At 40.8% G+C, this 11,674-nt stretch overlaps 1 protein-coding gene across 1 annotated transcript in view; it reads right to left on the bottom strand.

The window, feature by feature from the left end:
• LOC148041723 (5'-3' exoribonuclease 4-like) overlaps window positions 1-8,583 on the bottom strand; it is a 37,556-nt gene extending 28,973 nt beyond the window's left edge. The window contains exons 1-7 of the mRNA XM_087681706.1: window positions 7,726-8,583; window positions 7,147-7,249; window positions 6,986-7,062; window positions 6,668-6,859; window positions 6,468-6,587; window positions 6,326-6,388; window positions 6,071-6,205 (exon numbers count right to left, since the gene is read on the bottom strand). Of these exons, the coding sequence (XP_087537832.1) occupies window positions 6,071-6,205; window positions 6,326-6,388; window positions 6,468-6,587; window positions 6,668-6,859; window positions 6,986-7,062; window positions 7,147-7,249; window positions 7,726-7,929 (894 nt within the window). The 5' untranslated portion in view covers window positions 7,930-8,583. The remainder of the gene's footprint in view (window positions 1-6,070; window positions 6,206-6,325; window positions 6,389-6,467; window positions 6,588-6,667; window positions 6,860-6,985; window positions 7,063-7,146; window positions 7,250-7,725) is intronic.
• Window positions 8,584-11,674: the final 3,091 nt, after the last annotated feature.

The raw sequence follows: 11,674 nt of genomic DNA on the forward strand, positions 1-11,674 counted from the left end.
AGTATGTTTACTTTGCATAGTGTTCCGGCTCTCACAAAGAGTCTTATCTCTACTAGTACCTTGGATGATGAGGGTTACTTTGTTTCCTTTCGAGATTCTTCTTGGAAGATCATTGTTCTGGCACGTGGTGCCAAGTCTCGAACTTCATATCCCTATTAAGATCGAAGCAATCAATATAGTGCAACAACCTGACTCTCGTGACGATTACATGCTTGCAGTTTCTTCTATGGATGAGTCACAGTTGTCTAATGCCTTGCCTAGTTTTACTCAGTGTTGGTTGATGGATTCAGGGGCTTCCTTTCATGTGACCCCTCATAGAGAGAGGTTCCACTCCTATCGCAGTATGATTGCATTTGTTTGTTTGGGGAATGACTTGGCATTGCAGTTGATATTGGTGATATTCGACTATAGTTTGGTTCATGTAGTATGTTTACTTTGCATAGTGTTCCGGCTCTCACAAAGAGTCTTATCTCTACTAGTACCTTGGATGATGAGGGTTACTTTGTTTCCTTTCGAGATTCTTCTTGGAAGATCACCAGTGGGAACCTTGTTCTGGCACGTGGTACCAAGTCTCGAACTTCATATCCCTTGGTTGTATCTGGATCCCTAGATCATGTTTTGTCTGTGGTGCCAAGTTTGGCACTTCATACATACTGAGAATTGACATACATAGTCAAACTAAGCTAGGATTAGAAGAAAAGGGGGAAAATAAAAGGTTGTGACAAGCATTCATCTCTTTTTTCTTCCTTCTCTTAAACCTTTGATCATTAGAATGATGTCCCCTGCTTCCACCCCCATCCCAAAAAGAAAAGGACTGAAGAGATCTGCATTAAATACACTTTGTTTACAAACCTTGTCCTCATCAATGCTCTCTCTCTCTCTCTCTCTCTCTCTCTCTCTCTCTCTCTCTCTCTCTCTCTCTCTCTCTCAACTCTAATCAACATGTCTATTCCTTCTCTCTCATCACCATGGCTTCTCGCGGAGTCTCTCCTTTTGATACACCCGCTCCTATCAAATCTCAACATATGGAGGATGCCCATCCAACTTCTCCCAAACCGGAATACACACATGAGCAATGTTCTAAAGTGTCTTCTTCCATCAAATCTAACAAAGATTCGTCACTAGTGGCAATTCTCTAAGCATCTGTTTCATCTCCGACAAGCAGTCTACTCCCTCACTATGCTGTGTTTGGCTGCAATTGGGATCTCTATTGCTGTGTTTCAGCCAAAGGCCATCCACCCTGCTATCCCTCTAACTCCGGAGTGCATTGGTTGCTGGTGATCTTCTCTCTCCTATCCGGCGACATCCAAGGGGTACTTCCGCTCACTCTACAATTATCCTTCATCACTCAACATTTACCTTTACTATCCTACTACCTGGAGAACTACATTTTACTCTCTTCATTGTACAAATTCCTTGTAGATACTATCGCATGATCAGCCAGAACAATGCAATCGTCTTTGAGCTTTTGCTCCATTGTATCAACATGACTCAATGTTCATTCTTCACTCTTCTTCTAAGTTTTTTCTTCTCTCAATGCTTGCCGTACACTATATGTTTCTCCCCAGAAACCCTACTCTCTCTCTCTCTAATATGGTATGAGTGCATGCAGTCCCATCACTTTTCTTGACATGGTATCAGAGCATAGGTGCTCAAAGTACTAAAGTTCCTCTTTGTCGAGAAAGGCAAACAAAGGTTGCAATTTGGCATCACCTCTAGATTTTTCCTGTTTCTGTTGCATCATTAGAAGATTACCTTGTCTCCCTCCCACCCTCCCTTTGCAGGTTTGCCACATCATTGCTATGGCCTCTCCACATACAGGACCGACCACTAGGTGCACCTCCTGTGGCAAGAATGGTCATACCATTGAGGATTGTAGTCATCGACCTTTGCTCCCTACCCCACCAAAGCACATGCATCTTCCCCTTTGCACTCCTTGTGTTACACCACCATTCTAGGCCATAGAGATCATTCTGCATCAGCTATCAAATTTTAATACTCAAGGCAATAAGATGCACACTAAGCCCTTGCACGCAAGAGGCGACTCAAAGACCCCACACGACAATAGGCACTCCTAGAGACCATCGCAATGCACTATAGAGGTTTCCCCCATCCACTTTCAGGTCCAAGGGCTTTCACAACGCACGGTTCTGTGGTCTACTCCACCAAGAGACAATGGCTATTGGGTATTGTCTCGTTGTCAATCCACTTCAAAGACAATGGCTATTCGACTCCTTCCACTTCTTTGACTCCACAATCCACTCCACCGAGAGATGGAGATTGTTGCCCACCTATGGCACTATAACTAGCCCTTTTTCCACCTTCCTGTAATTTATATGGCTCCACAGACATCGACTTCAATGCAAGCATCAAGGAGTTTTTATGTGAAACCCTCCCCCCACTCCCTCCTCTACTCAGGTTCAAGAGGCCACCTTTTGGAGCTATCTTGCTCTCGTTCCATTGGAGCCCAAAATACCTTCTTCAGCACCGCCGATAGCATTTTCTTCATCATTAGACACTCAGAAGGTTGTGATCCATGACATTCCTTCAACTTCAGAGGGGATCCCTACTCATCTGTGGACTTTCACACACCCTGTCAACAACCCTTTACCTTCTTGGGGTGGTTGACATCTCCATGCCATCTCACCCATTGATACCCAAGATCTATAGGTTATTCCTAGTTCAAGGCTTTGGATGTTTCAGCCATGACTTGGTGGCTAGGCTTTCATATTCCTTCCAACATGAAATCACAGAGCTTGTGGCTTCTCTCCGGAGGCTGAGGTTCAAGTACTATCAACTCATGATGTCTACTGTTCTTCACTACAAGTCACCTTATAAGCGGAACACTAGGATTACAAGGTGGATCTTCTCCTCTCTTCCACACCTCTTATGGCTCCTTTCTGGACTTGAGAAGGGGTGTTTAGAGACCCATTCATTGAATACATTTCTTTTCATTAATTCATTTAGATTTCACTCTTACAGCGCCCAAAAAGAGCTAGACGTCCATATTTTACGGTGCCATTCAAGCTTGTCTGTGCCTATAAATAGAGCACCGACTCTCGACTCTATTCCTTAGCCTTGCCACTACTATCTATACCACTATCTGAAGGACATCTCTATTTGTGGACGATCTTGCGTAGCTGACTATTGCTTTGTGCCCTATCCTACACATAGCATGATGCGTTTCCAAGTCAAATGCCACCTAGCTATAAGGCATCATTAGAATTGCTGCAAGTGACATCTTTTCTACCAGCCTGGATCTGCATTTTGCAGTCTTGCACTCTTTCGGCATCCATTTCTTCTCCGACAAGCAATCTGCTCCCCTAGTATGCTCCATTTTTCGACTGCTGGCCTCTCTACTGCTGCATTTCAGCTAGCAACATACCATCCTGCTGTCTCTTGGACTCCAAAGTGCGGTGGCTACTAGTGATCTTTTCTCTTCTCGCAAATAGCATTTGAGATGACTCTGTTTCACTCCCTCTACAAATGTCCTTCATCAGTCAGCATTTACCTTTAATATCCTACTACCCAAAGAACTGCATTTCACTCCCTTTACTGTGCAGATTTCCTACAATTACTACCACTTGATCAGCCAAGACAATGCAGTCGTCTTCGAGCTTTCACTCCATTGTATGAGCATGATTGATCATTCTTCATTCTTCTTCTAAACTTTTTCTTCTCTTAGCATTTGTCATACACTTTGTGTTTCTCCCCACAAACCCTACTCTCTCTCTCATATGGTGTGATTGCATAACAAAAAAATACCGTCTCGTCACTTCTCTTAACAACTAGATGCAGTAATGGCCAAAATATAGTTTAGATAGATAATGGCTCTACTCACAGCTTTCTTTCTTTCAATTGTTGCAAAAAATTCAGCTCCACATAGTACTTGTCAAAAGATGACGCACCAACAAGACAATAGGGCTTGCAAGGAGGAACACGAAGTGAACTTGGCAAACATGGAGAAGAGAAGAGGAGAGAAGAAACTCTCATGAATGTTGGAATGATGAAGATCTGAATCATGGAGTGAATGTGATACGAGGGAACAAGGGTGCCGTAGCACAAGGAAGATGATGAAGACAACCACGAACCAAGAACCACAATGTCCTCCTGAAGAGGTGTGAGGGTAGTGGAGAGGCTGGAGAGAAGAGGTGACGGACTAAATGAATCAACGTAAAGAATGAGTGAGAGAGTGGCCTATAAATAGCCACATTCAGTCTAGGATGGTGCCCCTTTTTGGGGCTGCAAACCCTAAACGCAAAACGCAAAAACGCAAAAAATGTAAACTGCGAATGAAGGGTGAAGGGTTTCTCAACTGCTAACCAAGATTATCGAACTGTTATGTTGCAGAGGGCTCCACAATGGATCACTAGGATGAGATGGCACCGAGTTTGCATCTTTTGATCCAACAGTATCATGAGCTTTTGAACTTCCGATTGATGAGCCTTGACTATATCAATGTCATTCTTGGCATGCCATGCTTTTTTATAGATATTCCTCTTTATACATCAACTACAAAACTCATGTACTATGTTTTGAGCTTGATGGTCGTTATCATGCGATCAACGATTGTTTACTCTCTGGAATCAAAGAGACTAATGTACATATGATATTAGCTTTCGAATTTAATAGATGTTTTTTTAATCTGAATGTTGATCCTTATATCAGTCTCATTCAAAAATTTCAATCATTTGATTTACAATGTTATTCAATTTTTTTTAAATGACAATATTAATATGAATTCAAATAAGAGTGAATATTTGGATCCGATTCTACACAAATACACAGATGTTATTTCGTCCGAATTACCCGAAGAACTTTTGTTGTGTCTGGCAATATGTTAAACTATAGGATTAACGCATTGCCCATTAGTCATCCTGTCTTTGGATAACCTTATAGATTTAGCCTCAAAGAGAAGGACAAGATAGCTAGGCAACTTCATGATTACCTAGCTAAAGCTAACATTGCCTTGTCGAATGCCACAAGGCAAGAGATTCGATACACATGGACACGAGAGATAGTCCAGGCTTTCAAGGAGTCCAAAGCTCCTTGAAAGCTATCTACTCTTCAAATCTTGTTTTGAGATTGCCAAATCTCAATAACCCTTACATAGAGATTTGTGATACCAATAGTCATCATATAGAAGCAGTGTGGCAACAACATGGCCATCTAGTGGTTTACGAAAGTCGAAAAGCCAAGGGAGCTAAGTTAAACTATTCCACCTATATGATACGATCCACAACTCTACTAAGTGGACACCATATGAGAGTTTATGACAGCCCATTTAGCAATACCTTCAACCATGATGGAGACCTCTACTGAGAACAATGTAGCAGATCAGCTGATTGTGAATATGGATCTATTGTTGAAGCAAGTTTGAGAGAATATCCAAACAGCAACAGGAGGAGGAGGCTAACATTATGATAGGGTCAATGGTTCTATCTCAAGATCTAGAAGTAACATTTGGAACAATTTCATGAGTTCCAACTTAAGCTAGCATTCAGCATTATTAAGATGAGTGATGTGACTTATCACTTGAAGCTACCCCTCTAATTAAAAGATGCATCCAGTGTTCCATGTGAGTAATCTTACAAAGAGTCATTAACCTATTCCTGCAGCGAACCCAGATCGGGAGGAGCCAAGTTAGTGGACACTGACAGGTTCTTCACTGAAGAGATCCCATAATAATGGGAGAGACCAGCACACTGAAATATTAGCAAGCAATTACCGAAGCCAAACACAACCATTGCAACTATAACAGTTACCTTGTACATAGCGTCACAACTAGTTGTAGCAACTGGGTTGCTTCTTGCTAATCCAAGACATACATTTAGTGCCAAGCATAAAACAATTGCCACTATGAAATCATTGTTTATAAACCATGCATGACAAGTAATCATCCCTGTTAAAAAGGACTAAAACTCCAGTGCCTTTCAAAATAACAGAGACACACTTGACTGCCTGTCGGAGAACCTTTATAAAGTACGAAAACCCTACGAGAAAATGTTTCTTCTTTCAAATGAGTCAGCAGCAAAACACAAAGGACCATTATAAAGTATGGACAGCCTACCTGAAAAGGCCTATTCTTTCCAGCATTATCTCCTTTTCCTACTTCTCCTCCAGCTGAATTTCCACACTGTGCAGCTAAATGACCACTTTGACCACATATGAAACATTTCTCCTGTTGCCCTGGTAGAAGGACTACCTGCAAAGTTTGCTTTATGTTTAGAGCATACCTTGGCCATTTAATACATACACCATCCCACAATCGAAAGACTGAACTCTGTAGTGAAGCTTTGATTAAAAAACAGTGTGAGAAAGAAACCTCTCTTAATATAAAGAAGTGTACTTCATGTGTTGCAAGGGCCAGCATAATCAGGTCAGCATCCTGAAAAGAGTCGACATTACAACTTATGCAAATATACTTGAAGAATGGAACACAGGAAATCCTAGTTAGGCAGACTTGCCAGTCCATAAAGACAATGGTGCACATTCGGATCAAATCCAGGAAGATTCCGCTGCAGTCGGATGTAAGACATAATTTTATGTTCTCCTTCACCAGGAGAGTTGGCATCAGATAAAATGACCTGGAAAGTAACCATGCTTTGGTATTTGTGCTTGACCTACAAAACTGCTATTTAACACAAATATTCACATGATAACCTACTTTGATTTGACGCCATCCAGGATCACGATTAAGGCGGACATGAATATAATACCGTAAAGCCACTGCTAAGCTCTCCATGAATGCTGTCCCTGGTGTAATCACATTTGAATCCTCTGCTTCTGTTTTCACTTTCAAAGGTAAGATTCGCCCCTCTGCCTCATACTCCCGACGAAGCCTTTCGTCTTCAGCTGCCTTGAAACATGTTAAAAAACAAACGCTGCCCTTTAATACTTATAGGACAAGCCTTGCCTTCAAAGCTAGGAATCAGAATAACACAAAGATCAATTCAATTCTGTTCCAATTAGTTAAGCAGCATACAGCAGTGGCAGCATCTTTTGCAGCTCGAAAACGCCTTGATCTTTGCTGATTCATTTTTGCTCTTGGTGCCACACCATCTACATCAAGTGTTAAACAAGTGAATATGCCAGAGAATTTTACCAGCCTTTGAGATGAAATATCATTCTCCAATAGACACGTACCAATTGCCATATACAGTACTTTTCTTGGCCTGACCATAGCAAAGAGACGATCAATGTATGCAAAGATGCGTTTAAAAACTTCATCATAGGTTGTTGGTGCAGCCTGTCACATTACAGAATACAGACTATCAAACCAATAAGCACAGCTGAAAGAAAGCCTATTGATCAAGCTACCTTCAAGGACACTACAGCATTCGAATAGAATGACAATTTGGGATATTTGAAAACCGACGGAAATTTGGCTACAAGATCGACTAATACAAGATACATTCTAAAGGGAAATAAAGGGAAGTAGAAGACGGCCACATCATCTATAGCTTGTTTCAGAGTCCTCAGCCAGTTAAAATATCAGTGCAGTTTCAATCAAACATTATGGCACTCATGATAGTAATCGACGAAGGCACATCATACTTGTAGCACCTGATTGATTAAATCCCCCACAACAATTTTCTGGAACGTTAATTAAAACCTCCACAACAATTTGCTACATAATGTCTCAGGCCTTAGTCGTACCAATAGCGCCTGATTGATTAAAACCCCTGCAGCAATTTACTACACGGTTCTCCGGCTAGCACATACCTCATCTTCAGGGTGGAAACAAGGGTGAATGATGCCATTCATGTCGAGATACAGGTTATCAAATTCCACGCCATTGGGATTGGGCTTGCTTGTATCGAGGGGCTCTATTTGGCCCCCCTCTTGCTGCGGCTGCTCTTCGACTACATCTTCAATGATGCGGGGGTACTTGTCTGATAACCACCTGTAAAAGGCCGGGACCCCCATTCCGTATGTAGCCGAATCAGGAAAGCCTCTTTCGTCTCTGCCAGTAAGTCCTCTTCCGCGAGCTCATTGTTTGATTGTTCGCTCTGATTACGACCTGACTGAGGCCAGTCCGACTGTGAAAGAAAAACTACCGACTAGAAACCAAGACCTTCGTATTTTGCAAATTCCACTAAACCAAGATACAGAAAAGCTAAAAAGATTCTAAAGGCCAAAATCCACGTGCGAATTCGAAACACAGAAAACAGCTGATTGTGAGATTAAAACAACAGACATGAATTTTACAGACGAGAACACGGAGAGAACAACATCAGAAGGCGCTGTTGCATCAAGAAAGCAAGAAAAGAAGGATATTTGGACTCAGACAGGAATCCCTACTTCGAGTTCTGCAGGCCTAAAACAACACACTTAGAAAAAAATAAGGGACCAGCTCAAAAATCTTGTCCCGCGAATCATCAAACAACAAAAAAAAAGAATCAAAGACAGAGAGAGATCAATTAAAACGAGACCTAACTTGCACGGGCAGGAGGGTTAGGGTTTGCGTTTGACTAAGCTATACTAAAGTCGCCTGTTAAAGGTCATGCCATGGCCGTGGCCATGGCGGACGGAGGGGTAGAGAAACCTAAACGGGAAAGGGGAGTGAAGAAGGGAAAGAAGAACTAGTTTATGGAGGACAGTGTGCTGTTATTTTCATTATCATTATCATTATCATTATGGAAAACAATTTGGTCTTGCGTCTTTAAACATAAATTTTTCAAATCAATTTCAATGGCAGTATTATTATTATTATTATTATTATTATTATGGCTATACTACTATCTTATAATTGACGAATATAATCGACACATATTACAAACCTAAAACCAACCCCTCATGTTATCTCTACAATACTCCCCAAACTCCTCTTTTTCTTTTCCCAAATGTTCTCTTTTTATTTCCAAAAAATCAAAAAACGTTCTCAAACTATGGGTGATTAATGGGCACTATAAAGGATGGGGCCATGGATTACTCTTCTTCTTTTTCTTTAACCATGTTGCAACTCTATCAGCACATCTCGCTTTGATGATGCTTGCATCCAGAACACACACACACACACACACTCTCTCTCTCTCTCTCTCTCTCTCTCTCTCTCTCTCTCTCTCTCTCTCTCTCTCTCTCTCTCTCTCATTCGAGATGGAAGCTCTCAACTAAGAGTACACAGTAGGTAGATAGTAGAGAGAGTGAGAGTGAAGATAGTATGATACACGATACTATTCCCAAGTGTAAGTGAAAGTACAAAGTACAAGACTTAGACTTTAGGGTTATTAAAGTGCATTCACACCCAAATAGTGTAAAGTATGATAAGTGACCAAACTGTGTAGCATAAGCACCCAAAATAGAAAATAATATAACTGAGGAAAAAAACATCTTGTAAGGAGAGTAAAAAGTGCTCAAGTGTCCTACACTGTGAATCACCAACACTCCTCTATAGTGTGGGCATGAGTCAAAAACCTAATAAACCCCCCTGGAGTGAAAAGTGATTAAGGAGAGTAAAAAGTGCTCCAATGTCCTACATTGTGAATCACCAACACTCCTCTATAGTGTAGGCATGAGTCAAAAACCCAATAAACACCCTTGGATTGAAAAGTGATTAGCATACAAGGATCGTCCACCAAAGGCTATCAAATTTAAAGAATTGTGGAATGCTTCAAATTTGTCATGAGGAAGAGCTTTGGTGAAGATGACTGCCACATTGTCAGCGATAGGACAATAGACAATGCTAATATCTTCTACATGTAGCCTCTCTCTAACAAAATGATAGTGGATCTCTATGTGTTTCGTGCATGCATGGAACACTAGGTTCCATGCCACTGCAATGGCGCTCTGACTGCCAATAAACAAAGGTGTAGGCTCCATGACAAATACATCAAGATCAACCAACAAACGTCTTAGCCATACACATTCAACTATGGTAGTGAAAGCTGCCTTGTATTCAACTTCACAAGACGATGTAGCAACAATAGATTGTTTCTTGCTAAGCTAAGAGATGCACGATGAGCCAAGAAAGAAATAGTTTCCACTCATAAAGTCACATGAATCAAAATCACTAGCCCAATCTGAATCACTGTAAGCATGTAATTATAGTGGTCCCCCCTTAGCGTAAAGCAATCCAAGAGTCCTAGTACCTTGCAAGTAACGAAAAACACACTTCACAGCTTGCCAATGTGACATGCGTGGGTTGTGCATATATCTACTCAGGGCTGAAATTGCAAACTGAATATTTGGCCTTGTGTTGCATAAATAAATGAGACATCCGATTGCTGGAGCATATGTATGAATGTCAAACAAATCACTATCATCATGCAAAGGCAGCTTGAGTCCAATCTCCATCGATGTGGTAACTAGCTTGCAATCTTGGAAACCAAATCTCTACAAGAGTTTACGAATATATCTAGACTGAGTCAATCCAATGCCTCTAGCATCATGGATAAATTGAATGCCCAACTAGTAATGCAAGGGCCCAAATCTAACATTTCAAAAGTTCGCCACAAATTTTCCTTGAATGTTAAAATCTGATCATCATATATCCCCATGAGCAGAAGATCATCTACATAAAGATAAATGACCAACAAGGATCCCCCTTCTTTGCATACATAAAGGGCAGACTCTAATGGGCTATTAATGAACCCTTGGCACAGTAAAAAGGCATCAATTTTTGTATAGTAAGCTCATGGAGCTTGCTTCAAACCATACAAAGCCTTTTTCAGCTTGCATGTTAAGTGTTTGGATTCCTCAACAACAAGACCAATGGGCTACGGTACATACACTTATTCTAGAAGTTCCTCATGTAAAAATGTAGTCTTAATATGAAGCTAGTGCACAATCTAACCATAATGGGTAGCCAAAGTAACAATACGTGGAATGGTAGTCATAGGGGATGTAGGAGCAAATGTCTCCTCATAACCAATGTCCTTCTTTTGTGCATAGCCGTTTGCCACAAGCCTGGCTTTGTACTATCAATGGATCCATCCACTTTTCATTTTAGCTTATAGACCCATTTAGTACCAAAATAGCTTTCTATCCAACTAGCAATGTCATTAAATCCCATGTTTGACTTTTTATGCTAGAATCAAATTCAACTTGCATTGCTACCATCCAATGCACACTCTATTCTGCATCCTCAAAACAATCAAGCTCTTCATCATCAAGTGTGTGTGTTGTCATAGCAAACTCCGTTGTATTAGCATAATCATGTAGCTGTGCTTGTCTTCTAGTATGACCAACTATAGGAGCATCCAAATGACTATTTTCATAGTCTACAAATACCATCTAGCTATTTTCCTAGCTTCTTGATTACGTAGTACAAGCTCCATCTCAAATTCAGCATCTGGCTAAATATTTAGATAAGCCATAGGCTAAAGTTTTACATTGCTTAATGGAGTAGTTGGTTGAACATTTTGTTCATTTACTAAAACTCCAGTTGTATCACAAAAAAAAATGGGTAGTAGCCCTTCAAACACATCATTTGCAACATGATATGTGTCAAAACCAACAAGAGATAATTCTGATTTTTCATCAAAAATCGCATCCCTACTAACAAAGACTTTCTCGAAAACAAGGTCATACAGTTTGTATCCTTTGCTCTCATTGATGTACACTACAAAAGTGCATTTAACAACCTTGTTGTCCAACTTCTTTCTTGGTTCTTTGGGAATATGAGCATATGCAAGACACCCAAAAGTATGAAAGTGGCCAATTGAAGATTTTT

This window comes from Lygodium microphyllum, chromosome 1 (genome assembly GCF_053477565.2).
Source record: "Lygodium microphyllum isolate KBCC chromosome 1, Lygodium_microphyllum_v1.1.10, whole genome shotgun sequence".
Classification (NCBI taxonomy): domain Eukaryota; kingdom Viridiplantae; phylum Streptophyta; class Polypodiopsida; order Schizaeales; family Lygodiaceae; genus Lygodium; species Lygodium microphyllum.